The sequence below is a fragment of the Gadus chalcogrammus genome, chromosome 15, assembly GCF_026213295.1.
Source record: "Gadus chalcogrammus isolate NIFS_2021 chromosome 15, NIFS_Gcha_1.0, whole genome shotgun sequence".
Lineage (NCBI taxonomy): Eukaryota > Metazoa > Chordata > Actinopteri > Gadiformes > Gadidae > Gadus > Gadus chalcogrammus.
The window spans coordinates 3,262,138-3,282,369 of record NC_079426.1 but is presented as its reverse complement, the minus strand read 5'-3'; the positions used below and the strand labels follow the sequence as shown (position 1 = coordinate 3,282,369).

The 20,232-nt window shown below is 45.9% G+C and overlaps 1 protein-coding gene across 1 annotated transcript; it reads left to right on the top strand.

Annotated features, from left to right (window-relative positions):
• The first annotated feature begins 3,681 nt into the window (after nucleotides 1-3,681).
• On the top strand, nucleotides 3,682-18,953 carry col9a1b (collagen, type IX, alpha 1b). The gene is given in 34 exon segments (XM_056609681.1): nucleotides 3,682-3,801; nucleotides 4,195-4,201; nucleotides 4,351-4,400; nucleotides 4,517-4,552; nucleotides 4,664-4,726; nucleotides 5,837-5,890; nucleotides 6,435-6,470; nucleotides 6,578-6,601; nucleotides 6,743-6,796; nucleotides 7,616-7,669; nucleotides 7,947-7,979; nucleotides 8,077-8,133; nucleotides 8,268-8,321; nucleotides 9,444-9,497; nucleotides 9,741-9,794; nucleotides 9,946-9,999; nucleotides 10,104-10,157; nucleotides 10,370-10,423; nucleotides 10,522-10,575; nucleotides 10,686-10,739; nucleotides 11,360-11,404; nucleotides 11,519-11,572; nucleotides 11,675-11,728; nucleotides 11,828-11,881; nucleotides 12,886-12,957; nucleotides 13,758-13,793; nucleotides 13,919-13,963; nucleotides 14,114-14,146; nucleotides 14,282-14,428; nucleotides 14,886-14,940; nucleotides 16,399-16,560; nucleotides 16,563-16,586; nucleotides 17,131-17,208; nucleotides 17,787-18,953. Coding segments are annotated over 34 exon segments (2,031 nt in total). The 5' UTR covers nucleotides 3,682-3,726; the 3' UTR covers nucleotides 17,984-18,953.
• The last annotated feature ends 1,279 nt before the right edge of the window (nucleotides 18,954-20,232 follow it).

The window sequence follows — 20,232 nt, the reverse complement described above, 5'->3', positions numbered from 1 at the left end:
CATTTTTATTTTTCCATTCTCCCCCTTTCTCTGTCTTTTCTTTTTTCATAAGGCACTTGATTTCTCTCAAACAATAAACCTCAAAATGAAAAGTATTCTGGTTCGTTTCTATTGCTCCCGTCACACCTCCCACTCATATAAGCAAAAATATTCAATAAAGACCTGCAGCAACCCACACGTTTTTGTTGAATGTATTAATGTCTCTCACCGTGTCCATGTTTATTCCAGAGAGAGCCTGCATAAGTCGACAGAATCCAAATATTTGGAAAGTTACTCAAAATGTCCTCATTATGACAACTACACAAAAAAACTCAAGAGTCTATGGATAGCCCTAAGAAAGTCAGTTCAAATCAGACATAGCAATCTATGCCACCCTGTAGTGATTGTCTTTTTTGTACACCTAAACGACAATTTTCTTGATTTATCACAAACACTTCAAACACAGAAGCCATTATTAAATAATCTGTCACTTATTCTCAGATTAGTGGGCATGCAGGATTTAGCCAACGGCTGGTTGAAGGAGAGCCCGTAAGGAATGCAAAGTTGACACACAAAGATGTTGACTCACCCCCCACCAATTGGTTTGCAACAGTCAAAGCTATAAAGGGACCCTGCCACCCCAAAGGGTGACAGCAGCGTCGAAGGAGCTACTTCTACACACCACAGGTATTCCACCCAGCTGTGGTTCGAGTGGAATCTACAGAGAGGGGCCGGTTTTCCTGTCCATCGAGCTATGAAATGTATGGATTCAAAAGGTAACTTGTACTGTGTTTGATTGTGCCGCCTGTGAATACCTTGATAGAGAGAGTGAATCACCGTACTTACACACAACAAACTGGAACTCTACTGTTGTCTGGATGTATTATGTGATTTTCTTTTTTTCCTCTTCAGGAAAAACCTCTTGTACTTGTTGTTTTGCTGCTCTGTTGTCCCACAATGTGGCTGTACAGGACTCCATTCTCAGAGTGAGTAGTTGGTCGGCTGTCTTTGTACTAATATTTAGTACAAAGACAGCCGTAGTTGTCGTATATTTGTAGTTCCCCATTACCGCTTTACTTGTATTGTTGTATTTCAGTTTTATATAAAGATCTTGCACTACATTGCATCTCTGATTTTGCAGGCCCTGCAGAACCCCATATAGCCTACAGTTTTATTGCATTATTGAAAAGTGCATATTCGCCACAAGATCTAAAAAACTATGCATCAATGCAGATTTAAAGTGCGCGTAAGCTTAGGGCACTAGACCAAAACTGAACAGCCAACTTTTTAAACAGCATTGTCATAGAAATGGGTTCGAAGATAGGCGAGACTAGAACCAAGACGTTAAACGGGAAACCATAAACAATCAAAGAGGACCTAATATTTATTCAGGGCAGTCTCACAGCTTTTTAAACATTGGAAGTTGACCAGTCACACCGTCAGGCGTTGATGTACACAAACGCCCCCCGCCCTCGCGCATAAAAAGTCCTAGCTGGCGTGCATTGATTTGGAGGGTACCATCCTACCCTGGGCTGTGTTATATAACGCATGCAATATAAATAATGCATCGCTGTATAGGCCTAAGCCTTTTTCTGACTTCTAGGCCTGCTGAACCATGATTTAACTTCTGAAATGTATGAAACCATCAATTGCAAAAAATAAATAGCCCTTGGCCATTGCGCTAGTATGCTTACATTTGCTTTATTATGCTGAAGCGGTGACAATGACATCCGAGCTTGGTGTTCAACTCCAGAGATCGGTCTGCCCCCTGGTACAAGTGGGAGACGACCGTTTTCCAGGTGAATTCATAAAACAACCATACCACTCGATCTACATCTTCGTGGTTTTGTTGGAGTTCTTACCCCATGTCTCCCTCTTCTCAGGGTTTTACATCATGTCTCAGTTCCAGATTGCTGAACTGGCGAGGAGAGGAACTGTGAGGAGTGTTGTGGGCTCTGCCCCGGGTCTTGTCGCTTATCAAATAGGGCCAGCTTTCAACTTCAGGATCAACACAAGGTAAAAAGAAAAAACCCATAAAGCGTTGGATATAAAACAGACACTGCCTCCTAGTGGTTAATACGGTGGCGTGCCGATAGTTTACGCCTCTCCATGGTCCTGAAAGTTTTCCCAGGTTACTGACGGAAAGTAGCCTATAGTGTTATATTATAGTGTTATCTATAGAATAACTGGGTTAGGGTTCGGGTTAGGTAAACAGTAAATGTATAATTCAACATAATATTCTATAATATTTATATATTATATAATATATTATAATAAAATATATTTATATTATATAAATTATACATAAATTATTTATTTATTTATTTATAATATCATATCATATAATATTTAGTAGCCTTTTATTTCTGTGTTATTTTCAGATCAGCATATCCCTTAGGACTGCCAGAAGAGTTCGCGTTCGTAGCCGTTCTGCGCATGAGCGGCAGCACTGTGTCCAAGAGATGGAATATCTGGCAAATGCAAGATGTGAATGGAGGCGAACAAATGGCGATCGGACTTAACGGAGAATCCCAGTCCCTTGAATTCTCTTTCATTACACTTGACCATGAAAGAAGGACTGTCGTTTTCAGTTCTCTGTCATTTCTGTTCAATTCTCAATGGCACAAGGTTCTCCTGAGAGTTAACAAACAGTCTGTAAGTCTGTTCCTGGATTGTGTTTTAATTGATATTCAAGAAATACCAGTTCGAGAGAAGGTCAGCTTGGATGGCTTCACGTTGATAGGAAAACTAAAGGAGAATCCAGTGCTGGCTGTCCCGGTGAGTCTACTTGCTGAATGCATAGGCGTATTTAAAGCTGGAGGTATAGGGGCTGTGGAGACGTTGCCAAAAGACTTCTGTAGTTAAAAACAATCAAGCAAAAAGAGAATGTATGAAAATTATGATAAACAAATACCCAAGCCTAGCCTCAGCCCTAGTTTATGGGAAGAATAAAAAAGGTATCCAATCAAAATCAGATATTAGTCCCAATTCTACCTTTTGTTAGTTTCAATTATAAATAAATAAAACAAATAAATAAATGTTTTAATTCAAGCAAATAATGTACAATTGGAAAAAAAAAAAGAAAACGAAAATGAAAATGTGATTTTGTGAATTAAATAAAAACAATCAGATCTGCATGTTAAAATACAATTTCACATTGCATTTCTTAGCTTCAATGTCCCTTTTTCAATGATTAAAAAACGTCTCATTATGAGGCTATATTAATATAGGCTACAGGTTTAGGCATTCACCATTACCTTACTTTGCTCTTTCCTCTGTTAGTTTGAACTGCAGTCGATGCTGATTCACTGCGACTGGACCAGACCCAGCCTAGAAGCCTGCAAGGACCTGGCAGGGACAACCTCGGTAATCCTCCAGTAGGCTTACAAAGCCTACTTTTATTCGTCTAATTGCAAAATGTATCAAATAATATATCATATATCTTAAGAACTATTATATTGTGGCCTAGACCTATTTAAATGACCCGCTCCGGCTGACGATTCGTTGTGCCTCTATGGTTACTCCTCCCCCTACCATATTTGGAATCTCGCCAATCGCTCCCGATAACCAAGAGGAGTCATGAATATGCATGAGCTGCTGATGGCCATGGTACCTCAGACGGTCTGATAGTTAAAGGGAACTCATTTGAGTTTGTCTGGTCCGGGGACTCCGTCTTACCAGCGAAACGCGGCGAAAGGACTAGAAAGGACTAAAGTTCACCTGTGCAGACTACTGGGAGAGGAGACCATGCTTTGGCCCCTGGGGATTCGCGGGCCACTTGTGGTGATCGCGCTGCAAATAGTCCTTCTTTGCTCCGCTCAAGTAAGACAATTTGTTTTGTATGTCTCCTTCTTTCTCTCTCTCTCTCTCTCTCTCTCTCTCTCTCTCTCTCTCTCTCTCTCTCTCCTTTTTGCAGATTGAGGAGACGGTGGTGCAGGTGGGTGTTAACGGTCGGAATGAAGTTGCAGCTGACTGAATGATTCCCTTCTGGGGGGACTGCATCCCCCTGGAATTCTGTCGAGCATGGATAGGCCTATAGAGGAGGAACGCCATGGATGCATGCCTTCGGAAAATTACCCTGGAGAAATCCTTTTATAGGTTTCCTTTACCTCCTGTAATGCTTTATATTGCTTTTGATGTTGTGAAATCTACCCCCCCAGACCTCTTTACTGCTGAAACCGATCCAATGCTTCAGTAGCCGCGGTTTTAAGCCAGCGCACCTGTTCATTCTTCCATTTTTATTACTGTCAGATGTCAGCACAAGAACACCAAGCAGGATAATGTGAAATGTAAACTGTGTGATCCTTTGAGTCGAGTTCAAACCGACATTGAGAGTAATTATTTGATGTTCATTTTAGAGGGAAAAGGGAGCCGTTGGCCCCCCCGGGCCTGCTGGTGTACCAGGAATTGATGGCGTGGACGTAAGTCCTCTCAAGAAGCAGATTTGATCTTTGTGACAAAGCTGCAATTATCATTTTTGAAAAATTATTGAAATGAGTTATGTCCAAAATCATTGAGTCTCACTTTGACGTTACAGGGGGCGAGAGGTCCAGACGGCGACTACGGACCTTCTGTAAATATAAACGCATCATTAAGAACATACTGATTGTTTTCTCTTGCATTGTGAGCAGCGTTTGATGGATTGACTTGGGGGGACTGTGATTGTGTCCTCTTGTGTATTCAGGGAGCAGATGGCGATGCAGGTAAACCTGGCTCAGCGGGGCTACCGGGTGAACCTGGGGACGACGTGAGTGTGTTGTTGTTGTTGGTGTTTGTAAAATACATCCATTTTAATTTTGACGGTTGTGTGGTTTTAAATAGCTGTAGTGTTGTTAATTAGGTCTAGATCGAGGATGAACCAATCCAAGGGGTGTTTTTGCCTAACATGCTCTCACATGTCAATCATGTGCAATACATCATGATCAATCAAATTTCCACTTTAACACATCTACGGTTTGAAGTTTGCAAGAAAACTGAATGCAGGGAATTCTTTAAAGGGGAGGAAGACACATTTTCTTTTAACCAGGAACTCAGGCCTTATTCGCTTTTGCTTTTGAACGGAATGGTTAAGAAAACAGCCAGACAAAATATTGTGGCTGAACAACAAACAAATAAATTATTGAGTGCTTTGAGTTAATCAATACATTCACACAAGTCGATTTTACATTTCTAGAGTGATTAACCTTTTTTGTTAAACTTTGTTATCCGTACATTATTAAACTTATAAGCGGGCATCCGTTGTTAAATCACATGATACGAATATTCACATGTACACTGCAAGTTCCCACAGCACAAGGGCCGTATTGATGGTCTGTTGGAGCCTAGTGCTGAGAATCCTCAGAACAGTGTGGAATGGTACCTGTCACTGGGTTTGTTTGAGGAGAGCCGGGGAGGAATGTGGCCCTTCACTGAAACTCCCCCAACAACAGGCCCACAGAACCATAGCCCGCTCTGCTGTATTCCCCCTACAGTGTATGTACTGTATCTAGGTTTATCTCACTGGTGTTCGATGTCTTGAGATGAGCCATTGGACCGAGCCGGCACGCGGGTCGTTTATCACCGTGCTGGAAGAGGGGGAGGGGTGTAGTGGTGAAGGTTATTAATAGTGTAACTCCTCCCTCTAGTAGGACATCTGTTACCAGAAAAATTCGAAATACTTCAGAACTATAGTAGCACACAATATATATTGTCAGGAGGAGTTTGGGGGGACATTTTTAAGCTTGAACAGAAAAAGGTGTGAGATCACAGCAATCCCCTTTGCGTTTCCTCTTTCACCCATTTGGAAGGGGTGGGGGGGGGGTGGGGGTCAGTGTTTGTGATGATGTATTAGTAAGGCGTAATGTTCCCTCCTCTGCAGGGTCTGACCGGGCCCATCGGAGATGCCGGCCTGGACGGTCTCACCGGACCCAAAGTGAGTGACTAATGAGGCCCTTTTCTCCTCCTCCTCCTCCTCTTCCCCTGGACTGGTTCGCCCACCGGCACCCAGCGCACCGTACCACTGGTCGCTACAGCGGGAATTACCATGCGTGAAGCAATGCCTTATGACAAATGAGACCTAATCCGCCAAGCGGTTGCCAGTGAGCTCTGTGGGGAACGGAGCCCAGCCATTGGTCCTCATTAAAGATACACATTGCTAGGTCAAGAGTGCCCAAGCTGCTCAGTCATGGGACCTGCCAGAGGAATGCTAAATCAGTCCCGCCCCACAGACCCTGAGCGGCTGGGTTTTAGCCTCAGTGTTTTCATCTCAACAGAGACCAGGAGCAATTATAAAGCAGTATGTGGATGTATTAGATGTAGAACCATCAAAAGACATGCCAAATAAAAGTCGATATTAGAAATGTAAGTTCCTATGGCTTTTTTCAAGGCTTTGTCTGCATTTAGTTTAGCGACTTTAGCTGCTGGTTCCTTGGGTATTGCCGACGATGCGATGATATGTTGTATTCTTTGATCTCCAGGGGGAACCTGGCCGGGCAGGACCACGTGGCTCTGCTGTGAGTTTAAACCCACTCCCTCCCTCTCTGGGCATCCATCACAAACAGATTGAACCCGTATCTCTTGCACTTTCCGATGACTTGATTGCAATTCTCTCTGTCCTCAGGGTGTGGGACCAGACGGAGTTCCAGTAAGTCATCTCATTTGTCTTGTGGTGTTAGTCACAATCATGGAACGCTCTCTCTGCTACGACAGATGCTCGTCGGCATAGTGATGCCAGAGCCCTAATGGATGATGAACACGCCAGTGATTTTTGTCTGTCTTTGATCAGGGGCCTCCGGGGCCTGGAGGACTTCTGGGTGAACTTGGGAAAGCAGGTCCACACGTGAGTACCCACACGCAGTCAGGGAGGGACTTCGGCTGCCCCCTTGGAATCTAGTTCCTGGGTCAACGGGAGACCCATTAAAAATATACAAATTAGTCATGATTATATAAATAATTCAAAATGAAATGAGACAGGACTTCCTTAATCCCAGATAGGATTGATTTGGGTGTCGCAGCAGAAAGTACAGTAAAATAAATTAAAAACAATACATGAGAAACAGGGTTGATGCTTGGCAGGTGAGAAATAACTATGGTTAGCACAGATCAGAACATAAACTCAAGATAGTGCATTTTGCATCGTTGGTTGAATGAACTTATTGTAGGTCGCTTGGGACCAGATCCTAATATATCTAATGTTATGTTATGTAATGCTATTTAAAAGGGGTCCACTCTTACCCTGCCTCAGAAATCCTGCTTCTGAAAGTAATCTTCCATAGAATAAAACATTTTCCCCCTGCATTTTTTATATATTCAGAATGGAAGTCTTTCGGGGACTATAGACTTATATTTTTGGAATATTTCATGATACTGCATAATTTAATAATTCACCCAAATCCCAAAGTGGATCATAGGATGAGATGGTTGAATGCATTCTCCCTGTTTGTGTTTGAGTGTGTGTGTGTGTGTGTGTGTGTGTGTGTGTGTGTGTGTGTGTGGGTGTGCGTGTGCGTGTGCGTGTGCGTGTGTGTGTGCGTGTGCGTGTGCGTGTGCGTGTGCGTGTGCGTGTGCGTGTGCGTGTGCGTGTGCGTGTGCGTGTGCGTGTGTGTGTGTGTGTGTGTTTGAGTCGTGTCTCCTCATCTGATCTCTCACTGACCCACAGGGTGACATCGGTGTGAGGGGTCCCGGGGGACCTCGTGGAGCCGTCGGACCCCGGGTAAGTCATCCTCCTGTCCCCTCAAACCTGTACGAGGGTGGAGGCTGTGATATAAAACACTACAGCTTTAGTTCAATTCAATTTGATTTGTATAGCCCTTAATCACCATTACAGTCCCAAAGGGCTTGACAGGCCACGTATTTATGATGGTTTATGTAGTTTGTAGTCTGAGATCTCTGAGCGTGGTGTGGTGGTGCTTCATCAAAGATGCCGACGTGAGTTAATCATTATCGGTGCCGTGGGTCTAACTGTGTGTTTCCTGTTCATTATTTTAAAGGGTGCCTCTGGCGCACTTGGGAGCACTGAGATGGTAAGAGCTGGCTTTTCGGATCCATTTCCATACTTTTTTAATGCACCTGAATTGTGAAACGAGAAGTAGTTTGCAACGGGTTTCCTTTGTCGTTTAGTGCCCCAACGCCTGTCCGTCCGGTACCTCGGGACATCCCGGGCTCCCTGGAATGAAGGTAAAGCGCGAAACACAAATGAAAATACATACCCTGATTCAGACAGTTGAACACAGTTCAACTGTTATGCTGTTTGTGTGTTCGGTGCATTTGTGCCGGTGAACGACTAATATCTTCTCTCTTAATACTCATAGGGCCACAAAGGAGTGAAGGGAGATGGAGGAGAGCCTGGTAAACAAGGGCACAAGGTAAGAAGGCCAGGGTGACTCTAGAGGGAGGGGCTTAGGCCTCGTCAGGTGCAGCCTGGCGACACTCAATCAGCAGCCGCCTTGCCTGTTTCCATTAGAACCTGTTCAGCAGACGGATGAATCTCATCCTGGAATCAATCCTTTGAAATGCCTCAGTAACCGCTGCGTGCAGAAACCAACATTTCGCGTCGGCTAACACATGGCGTTCATATATAATCACAGCCTCGATTTTAACGATAAGTTCCCACGGCGAGTGCCTTTTCGAGTTATACATATTCTCCGGGTGATCCTTCAGTGGCGGCAACCATCGTATGGGAACATGATTTATACACAGAAAACGCCATCTTCACACAGACAATGTGTAACGTATCCATTCACCATATAAATGGTAATGAGCTCCCGAGGCCCTATCTCCTCGTATCACCTCCTGTCGCCTCCTGATTTACCGTCGGTCTTCTGCCCCACGTCTCTGGGTATCATGATCTGGGATGGCAACGCCCTGGAAAGAACCGTCTTGGTGCCTTTTCCCCTCCCCCGTTCCGTTCACAAATGACCTCGGGTTGTGTTCTCTCTCACGGTGGCGGGATTGAGACAAATGCCGGCTGGCACGCGCGTTGTTCGTTAATATCGAAGATTTATTTCTTGATGAATGACATTTGAGCGTCCGTGAAGCAGTACAACGGGGTGTTAGTCAGCTGTCGAAAGGGGGACGGAGAGCACCGCCTCTGTGACAGGTGAGGTGCACTGTCATAACCTCAGAGGGGCTATCAACAACCACAAAATACCCGGATTAATAGTTCATACAACGACACACTTAGTTAGTAGAAATGATCAGATATTCATACCGCAGAATGATTGTGACTGTTACATAAAGGGTGTACTTGTCCCTCTAACAATACACATATAAGTATGGAAGAAAGCTATCCACATAGAATTGAATTAGAATACGTAATTTAACATCGGAACATCTATGTCAACTGTCAGCACCATCTCAAACCCTCAAATGTTCTCTTGAAGGAAGCTCATTGGTCGGAAACGGGACGAGTCGATGACATCATCCAGTGTGCCGATGTTCTAGTGATCGTCTCCGTGCTGATCTTGATGATGTGGTGTGGGTTTCAGGGCGAGGAGGGAGAACAGGGAAGCCTGGGCGAGGTCGGGACCCAAGGCCCAACAGTAAGCACATCTCCTGCTCCGGAAAAGAACACAAATGAATGTCCTTCTCCAAGATGGCCGCACCCAGTTGGAACCCTGTTTAGTCCCACATTCCCCCTCTCATCCCCCTTCTTGTGCCTCATTCTCCTCCTCCTTCATGCAACGTATTGTACAGTAAGGGGCTTTGGATAGGAGCGCCTGCTGAACGACTAAACAGTAGAAAAGTCCTCCATGCTGTTGTTGTTGTTGTTGTTGTGAATCCAGGGCCCGCAGGGACACAGAGGAGCCACGGGTATGATGGGCCCCAAGGGAGACAGGGTAAGCGTTCCTCTGTCCCCCCTCCCAGTGCACCGCCACCCCCCGTTTTAAGTACATTTGTGACGATTTATGCAATGGAAGGCTGTGTGCAATCATTTACCCTTCTAATTAAGACCGATAATGAGGCTAATCCACCCACTTTCCCGGGCAGGGCTTCCGGGGACACGACGGAGAACCCGGTCCCCTGGGTGTTGCGGGTGCTATGGTGAGTCCCCCCCCCCCCCCCGCCCCCCCGAGTGATGTAATGGTTTGCCTCGGTCTGGTTTGTTCCCAGGGAGTGTGGTGTAACCGCTCGCTGTGTTGTTTCAGGGGGATGGAGGCCAGAGGGGACCTTTGGGGGAGGTCGGGCCTAAAGGCGAGACGGTGAGTGTCAACCCGCGCAAACGTAAACACTGATTATCATCCTGTTTATATGTGACTGTCGTTTGCATGTTATTATTATTAGGGGTCATTATTCCTTTTTAATCGAGAACCCGAGAAGCCGTTTCATTTTTGACGTCTTGGCAACTGAAGTCAGTCGAAGAATGTACCGTTTTGTCCGTTGGAATTGTTTAATCGGTCCAAATCTCTTGCAGGGTGTACTAGGACCGAGAGGAATCACAGGTCTGCCAGGGCCGAAGGGAGAGGGGGTAAGTGTACTATTCGCAGGCAATTATTCTCTTTTGCTTTCTGATCTCTGTGTTATTGTTGCAAGATACTTAATTTAGTTTGTCCTGTTGATAATCAGGGCCTACCGGGCGTGGATGGGCGGGAGGGAATTCCTGGAATGCCGGGAGGAAAAGTAAGTTGTGTTTCAATCTCTGTCATGAAAACAATCAATATTCAATTTTTTTATATATTTGAAGAAAATATGATTGCTCTGGTTATGTATTATTATCTGTTTGGCTGTAGGGAGGTGTTGGAAAGGCTGGAGTACCTGGGGAGGTTGGACTTCAGGGACTTCCTGTAAGTATGACCTTTGACCTCAAGCTATTTAATACTCTCAGTGTTTGGACGCCTCTTGGTAAATGATAATATCGCAGTTTCGAGGATAATTAAATTATAACAAAGTTAACTTTGACATATTGAGATAAACACTACATTTCAGCGCTCACGTTTGAAATTAGATATTATTATGTGCACAGTGCTGCTCGCGATAACTTACTTCTGGAGCACAACAAAAGAACTGTGAAGCAGTCCTGTCTGACCAATCATTGATCTGATAAACATCACATTAGCGAATCAATGAGCAGATATGGCCCAGCTGACCTTGGCAGGGCCTTCATTGATTTTCCAGTCTCAGCGGTACTGATGTGATTCGACCACAGAAAAGACTGTTAACGTGACGCTTTTGTGGATGAAAAGATGAAACAGCCTTTGAGCTGTTTGTACCGGGCTCTGATGTTAAGGTGGCGCCGATAGAATCTGGCCGCGCTATTAAAAACCACGACACAAACGGAACTTCAATGGAACTTACGATCACAGACTAGAACTGAAACTGTTTATTTGTTTTATGCTGAGGGCGCAATCTATCATTGTTTTCTTTATGTAGATCAAACTTTCCTTTGTGCTGTTTGTGTTTGTAGGGTTTACCTGGTGTACCCGGACCAAAGGGATTAGGTGGACCAAAGGTTTGTCAGCCCTTTCTGTTTTAAGAATATTTAAATGGTGCTGCACGCTACCTTTGTACCGTGCCCAGTGAAGTGTTCAAAATGGCCACCATTGTTTTGTTTTCTTCTTTCCAGGGAGACTCTGGCAAACAGGGCTTCCTAGGAACAATGGGTTCCGCGGGCAAATCAGTAAGTGTGCCAACACTCCCAAAAACCGTCAGATGAGGGCTTGTGGTACCCCCTTTCTAAATGATACTGGGTCACTCGCTGATTCTCATTGTCCCGCCACAGGGAGAGCAAGGAGTGCCAGGAGAAGTGGGACCAGTTGGGCCAATCGGATCATCCGTAAGTCTCTCTTTCTTTCAACAAATGTGTTCCAATTGTTGCTATTGGTTCATTGTTTTCTATTGTGTGTATTGAGTTGTTTTTTCTGGATTCCTGCAGGGAGAAATAGGGGAGCATGGTCCCCTCGGACCGGCAGGAAAGCCAGGTGGAAGGGTGAGCAGCAACCTTAACTGTTGTATTGGTGTTGGTGCTACGGCATGTAAAATCATTTAATTCTATTCCCAGCTTTCATTGTTCGCCGTAGATATTTGAGAGTATAGCGTATCGCTTTTCAGTGGAAGATTTAAACGTTTTCCAATGAATGAACCGTTTTCTAACTAATGGTGGAGAGGCGAAACGCTTGGCTGCTAATTACGTTGAGAACACAAAAGGCATCCAAAAATAACCAATCGCCCTTTCACATGACTTGACTGGATCATTTTTAATGAACGGGTCGGGCTTTTAGAGTGGGTCTCTTAACCACAGACGCACGGCGACGGCTTTTCCACCGTGCACGGTACAACGCGGCGAATAATTAGCCGTGGTATTTATGTCGGTTCACAAACAAACACCCACAAAAGAACACAAAACCAGAGAAGAATGTGCGGAGAACAAGGGGGATTCAGGGGGAAAACAGACGAGGGTCGGTTGGCCGCGGTTCCACTGGAATGTCTCACAGAACCGGCCCGGAGGGGGGGGGATCTCGCCTGGGCCCTATTTTCACAGTAAGAGGAGACTCCCAGGGCCCGGTGAGCCACCCCGACTGAAAGGGCTCTCTGTTCTCCTGGCATTCCGCAGGCAGACAGCCGCTGATCAAAGGTGCGCTCCGGGTAGGGGTACACAGGACACGATCAGAACCCGGGCCCCCTATAGCGCTGCAGCGGACAGGGCCGAGGATAATGTCATGCCTGCGTTGTGCCTGCACTACTCGCTTACTGCTCCCTGCGTGCACTCACCCGTGAATTACGCTCTGTTTTCTTCCCGTCCCTGTCGCATCCCGACAATTGTATATATTTAATTCATAGAATATCCCCGGTTATTCTCGTATTCTCCTCAAGGTGACATTCTCGTTGCTCGTGAAAAAGGAAAAAAAAACGATCATTTCTTGTGTAAAAAGCGCAAGGTGACTTGAGAGGTTTACAGTCCGGCTCTGATGTGGCTGTGCTGCTATCTTTCAGGGACCTAAAGGCGACCTTGGGCTGTCCGGAATACCTGGACCTCCAGGCCTGCCCGGAGTGAAGGGAGAGCGGGTAATAATAACACACACACACACACACTCCAGGCTCTCACACACAACCAAGCACATGCACTCACGTACGCACACACACACACACAAACACACACACATACACTCACACATTCACACACACACTGCACTCACATACACTTACATACACACACACACACACACACTCCAGGCTCTCACACACACACCCAAGGTGGTCCATGCACATGCACTCACGCACGCACCCAAGCACATGCACTCACGCACGCACGCACACACACACACACACAAACACACACACACATATACACTCACACATTCACACACACACTGCACTCACATATACTTACATACACACACACACACACATGCACTGCGGGCTCACACACACACACACACACGCACACACACACACGCACGCACGCACGCACGCACGCACGCGCACACACACACCATACACAGCAGACTCAAACACACACACACACACATACAAAAACTGCAGACTCCCGCACACACAAACACACTGCAGACTCACAAGTTATCTTTGGATCTGTAGATAGCTGCGCAGCTAAGCCAGTGCACTGCACTCCCAAGCCAGCCCTGGACAGACCTAGAGTATGTTGGTACTGTGCAATGTACCAGAGACCAGAGATCCAATATTCTCCATCAAGACGATACAGAAGTCATTAAGGCTTCGCATTAAAGAACCTGATTCTTGGCTCCCTCTAGTGCTTCTAATCTTAAGAAGTATCTTGCACTCCTTGGAGTTCTCTCACATGTTACTGTTGATAATACAATATCAAATGTTTCTTTTGACTGTTCCAGGGAGATTCTGGTGAGGCAGGACCGAAGGGCGAACAGGTATGAGGAATTCAACCGCCGAACAATGATGAATCGTCGCAAACAGCAACGCAGCAGTAATGGAAACACAGCGCAGAGATTGCGTTTGATTGCTGAAAATGAAAGATCATTTTTTTTGTTCGAAGGGTACACAAGGAGCAGAGGGAAACCCAGGAGACAAAGGCGATGGCGTGAGTTGATGCATCAACGTACAAAACATTCACCGAAAAAAAGAAAAAAAAAAGCGTCACTATCAGATGCAATATCAAAGGTCCGTGTTGTGGATCACTTTACTCCGGCTTCTCACTGATGGGGTTTTTCTTTCGCAATCCTTCTTCCAGGGTGACGCCGGTGACTTGGGAGCCAAGGGAGACGTAAGATCGAACATATGAAACCCAACACGCACGCGCCCGTCCCATCACCCGGGATTATTATTCGCTGCAGGAAATGAATTTCGGGGGTGACTGTCGTGTGTGATCACTGCTCCTCTCCGTTCTGGTGCTTTGTAGGTCGGTCGCCCCGGGGAGCCAGGCAACCGAGGGCCCGAGGGGAGCCGGGGCCAGCCTGGCGTCGAGGGCCCCGAGGGGAGCCCCGGGCCCCGGGGTGTGCAGGGGAACAGGGGCCTGACCGGCGTCCGCGGCACACAGGGTCCAGCGGTACGGCTCGCGTCGGGTTAACGAGCAGCGGGCGTTTAGAGGAATGGGGCCGTGATGAATATTAGATGAACGCACAGACATAGGGGGGGGGGGGGGGGGGGGGGGGGGAACTGGGTCATCGCTCGGACAAGGACTGAGTAAGACGAAACTTTGGAGCCTGAAAAATTTATCTTTATTCTTATTTTAAGGGAGAACCAAAAAAAGACCTAGCTCTTAATTATGTTGAATTATAAAAGGGAAAAAAGGCAAATATATTCAATCGCCCTTTACTTGACTTTTAAAGTTGGTCTCTTTCAGACACAAGGAGGATAAATGCTTTGAACGGATACATGCATAAACACATAAGGATTCATAATTCATAAGTAGCCTTCTAAGCTATTAGTACATAGCATACACATGCAGTACGAGATTCTATGCAAACTCATGCTTTTCGTTCTGTTTCTTGTGTCCCACGCAGGGGAAGCAGCCCAGCGACACGCACATCCGGCAGGTTTGCATGCGAGTCATGCAAGGTAAGACCTCCATTCATCCCTGGCTTGTCCCTCATCCCGTGCCTTTTAATCAGTCCCGGGATTACAAAATCCCCCCCCGATACTCAACGCGGCCCCCGCAATCCCACCGCCTTGCTGTGTCTGATTAAAAGATCAGCCGACATCCCAAACACAAGGGCTCGAAACATGCTTCAAACGGTGTTTGTATGATGAATGAAGGAAGGAAGACCCTGGATTTATTTAGTTGTTGTGGATTTTAAATCCCGGCGAGTTCAGAGATGTTCCACCGCGGGGGGTCTCTCTGTGTTCCTTCCTTCCCTGCGCCTCCTCTCTCCTCCCCTCTCATCTCCTCCCCGTTCCTTGCTTCTCCACAACTCATCACCTAAGCTCATGACTTTTTTATGCCCCCGCCAACCCCCCTCCCTCCCTCCCTCCCCTCCCTCCCTCCCTCACCCCCATGTGCTGAAAAATTAATTTCACCTCCAGCAGACCTGCACTTCTCCGCTCTGAGCAGAGAGACCGCTGGGATAAGAAATGTTCAATAGAAAAAAAAAGAAAAAGAAACAAAAAAAAAAAGAGAAAGTCTGCCAGCCAAGCAGCCACCACTACGCATTTTTATCAGGGAGCCCAGAGCGGAAATCTTCAGTGCAAAATACCGTCCTGCAAAGACCGCCCCGACACTCCCAGGACTCATGTCATTTCCCTTTATCGCTCGGTGCACGTCTTGCGTGTCGCCGGGGGGACTCAAATGAAGGACTATTTTCTTCATTCAAATTGCTGAATGTGAATTGGAGGCTGAAGTCACGCAAGACTTCAGGAGGACTTCATGACCTGTTCGCCCCCGCCCCCCCTCTCCCCAGTGCTCCCTCTATTTCTCCGTCTCTTTATTCGGGATCTGAAGGCTCCCAACTCACTGATGGGGGAGTATAGACAGTAGAACTCGCCAGAGGGCTATTCAGAATACTGACACACGAGCACGCGCACACACGCGCACAGACACACTGAAACACTAACACAGGATCTGACTGGCGCTAGAAAAAAAGTTGAATTGTCTGACTCACCAGCAATGTTTCATACGCCTCAGTCTTCGACTTAAACTCTGCAATGTGTTCCTCGAGTTCTATCAAGGTGTGAAACAACACGAGCCCTTACGAATCACATCATTGATGCACAAAAAGGATTTGAGTCAAGCATGGAGTTGTTTTGGACTCAGGGCAGTGCAGTGTATCAATGAGGTTGCAACGACATCAGCAGCAGTATCACCAGGGGGAACAGAAAGGCATTATGGGTATCCTCATTCGTATTGAAGCAATGTCATCGCATCAACAGTCAACAGTTATTCAACGCAGTGGAACCAGTAGTAGCAGTGGTGGAGGCGATTCCCATTAAAGCCTCCAGTATGGACTTTAGGTTTAACCGGTATGATAGTGTGTATGTTGACCCGTTTTTTTCCTGCTTTTGTTTTGCGCCCCTCAACAGAACAGCTGGCCCAGTTAGCTGCTAGCCTGAGGAGGCCGGAGTCTGGCATGGTCGGCCTTCCGGGTAGACCAGGACCCCCCGGTGTTCAGGGGGCGCAGGGGGACAACGGCTTCCCTGGCCAGGCGGGCTCCAGAGGCCTGCCGGGCCTCAAAGGACCCCTCGGGTGCTCGGAGCCAAGGGGCCCAAAGGTGACCTGTCCCTTGTTACAGGGATTCCTTTATCTGATGTGTGCGTGTGTGTGTGTGTGTGTGGTGTGTGTGTGTGTGTGTGTGTGTGTGTGTGTGTTTGGTGGTGGTGTGTGTGTGTGGGTGTGTGTGTGTTGGTGTGTGTGTACGTGTGTGTACGTGTGTGTGAGTGTGTGTGTATACGTGTGTGTGTGTGTGTGTACGTGTGTGTGTGTGCGTGTGTGATCTTTCATGGTGCCAAGCGTGCTGTTACTTCATGTAATAATAAAGGAATGTGTGTTTGTGTGTACGTGTGTGTGTGTGTGCATGCATTTGTTGATTTATGCGTGCGCGAGGGTGTGTGTGTGTTCACGCATGGCTTTACATATGTATGTGTGTGTCAAAAATCGAAGTCAGCACTATTGTCGATTAACAAACATGTGCAAGAAAAATAGAGAAATCAAAATTGCGTTTGTCTCTGAGCCACGTTACAAAAGTCTAAAATTAGGTGAAATGTAAAGAATAATTAATGTTTACAATAAATAAATTCTAATGCCGTGTCCTGCAGGGGAATCGGGCGACCGAGGAAGCAGGGGCCCCACTCTGCGAGGGGCCAAAGGTCAACCGGGACCTCCTGGTCTACCCGGTGAGTACTCTCATCCTCACATACACACACTGGGACCGACTGAGCCTCGAAGTCTACCCGGTCAGTACTCCCAGTACTCCCATCCTCACCGTCTACCCACGCTGGGACAGTCTGGGCGTGTTCATCGGTGGAGTTCCTTTGGAAAGTGCAGAAGAAGAGGCGTAGAAAGAGAGCATCGAAACTAACCAAAGAAAAGCCGTCAAAAACTCAAAGCCTCGTGGATACTGGTGATCCACAAGGCAGGGTGTTCGTTACTTACACACGCATCGACCTCACCGAGCCCGGGCGTACGCACAGCTTCCATTTTAAGACAGATAGAAGATAGAAAGATCGAATGCTTTAATTTTCATTCAGGTGAACACAGGTAAACTCAACATGACTCTTGAGTTGAGAGGCAAAAGAAAAGCAGGGGCTCAGCGATACGCACCCGCCTGTAGCCTCATGCTTCGAACTTAGCCTCTCTCGTAGCTAGGCAACACAGGATGGCTCAGGCGTACGTCTCACAACACAACACACACACTCCCCCGTCAGAGTCCATCGTCTCACGCGACTTCCCCGTCACACCGCTTTTTTTTCAGGCGAGCCCGGGAAGCCCGGGTACGGGACGGACGGACGGGACGGGGAGAGGGGCCCCCCCGGGTCACACGGACAGCAGGGCGTTCCCGGGCCTCCTGGTTCCGCCGGCCACAACGGCTACTGCGACCCCTCCTCCTGCAACCTCCAGGCCGGACTCCAGGCGCTGGACCCCAACGTCAAGGGCCCCGGGGACAACTGAGAGAACACTCTGGGAGGAAACGCACACTCGGTCACAGAAGAGGAACGCATCGACAAACCAAGACGACGACGACGACAAACAATAGCAACAACAGAGAGACTGATCTCCGGAGCACACAGCACTCTCCCAGGGAGTTCCTCCTCACCCCCATTAACCGGTAGCTTCGTCACCATGTCTTTTTTGTTTTGTTTTTGTGCTAGCCTTACCCCCGCCGAAAGGATTGTCCCCTGCAGAGGGCCAAAGGTCAACAGAACCGCTCAGCTTGGCTACAGAATACAACGGGTGCTTTTAAAATGGGTTTCATACATGGGTGCTCCCGTTCTGGCCAGACACATGTAACATGTAATGTGTTTGTGCGGTTTGGTTTTACTCCCAGTTCTGCGTCGTGTTCCATTTGTCCTGTTCTATTTATGTGTTTTTTTAAAAATTGTTATTCATTTTTTTCACAAACAAGCTATGCAATACACAGTAAATCAGAAACAGAACTTGGTTCATCACACGTGTGCCTTATCCAATATTTTGTATCATGGACCAAAGATAAAACCTGCTGAAGTCTTAAACATGTTAAACAGTAGGTGATGGAAAAAACGATTTAATTTTAACCCTGCAGGCTTCCAAATAAAACTGGTGTAATGGTGGTTTTCATCATGCCCCAGTGACTAACTAATAATTGTGAGCTGGAAATCTTTTCAGTCGTGCTGGTTTATTTTCTCTCACCTGCATTTCAACGTAGTGATATATTTCATCTGATTGTACAGAATGGGATGCAGCAGTGTTGATGCATTTATGGTGACTTGCTTCAGTTTTAAGTATTGTTTCAATCCAGGACCTCCTTTGCAACATTTTAAAGATTAATTTATCAATCTATTATCGAGATGGAGGGATACCTTGTAAAAAAAAGACGAAATGCAAAGCAATATTAAAGTGAGTTGTAAATTGTGTTTTATACTCATGAAATAAAGCCAAAATGACAAGGCTTATTGAAGTCAAGCTGGATTCCTTAAATATATCCATTCGTCGTCAAATCTATGTATTGTGTACATTATCGATTTCCCCAGTGTTTTACAACAGGAAGTATTGCACTTGATACCAGACACGCGTTCATTTCTTAAAATAATTTATTAACTTAAAATATAATGTTAACATTTAAACAGTTTGTGTAAAAACCTGGAAGCAATTGATCATGCAAAGAAATAGTAAGCGACATAAAATGAAGAAAATTGTTAACTTTACAAGGTTAGAAAACATCCCCGCATAGAAACCCCCCAGCCTTACTGGTGGTGCAAAAATAACGCATAAACCGATAATGAAGTACAGAACAATATTTATCACACTGATGTAAGGCGGATGCTAAATGAAGACCTGTACGGAATTGTAAAAATAACCAAATACTTTGTAACAAAAATAGTAAATGAACCAACATATTTGGCTCATAATCTACAAAAGAGAAAGCACCCTATTCCAGGTTCAATGACAACAGTTCACTGATTATATTATGAAGACGAAATCATGAATCAGTTAAAGTACACATTTTCAAACACAAAGTTGGTTCATGGAGGGCTAGATGACTTTGAAAACAACAAGCCTTTATAACAAAGGTGCTTCGGTTGGGGGGAAAACAGGTGCAGCTCATTAAGTAAATTACAGGTCTGTTGGCATGCCAGTGCCCTTCATTAACATAACATTGTGAGATACACCTGTGTTCACCTCTTCTATTACCCCTCTGCGCTAAAGGCCTATTATCTAGGCATGTGGTAACTAAAGATTGAGGTAGATACTTAGCAACACAAAGAATTCAACATTTCATCACACACACACACACACACGGTTCGTTTTGTGAAAATGCTTTGTGAAATGACACCTGGCAAATCAGTCAATAACAAAATCATCAGACTCATCACTGGCATTACTGATCTACCGTGGAAGCATGCTCGGAAACCAATAACTTACATTGAGCTTACTTCAGGCCAAATGATAGGGTAACAATGCTAGAATCACAGCATCACACGCATGACACATGTTTATTTTTTCAATGGATATATATATATATATACGTAACTACCATATGGGACTAGTTTACGTTTAAATGCCCCGTTTAGCTTCTGCTTTCAAAATAAATCAATTAGGGTGGTGAAGACAGCCATGAAGACAACGTTTCTATTTAAGAAGGCAGTTTTGCTGTCATTCCTGTATGTTGCAGAATTAAGACACAAAAGGACAAATGCCAATACTACATAGATTCCAAATAA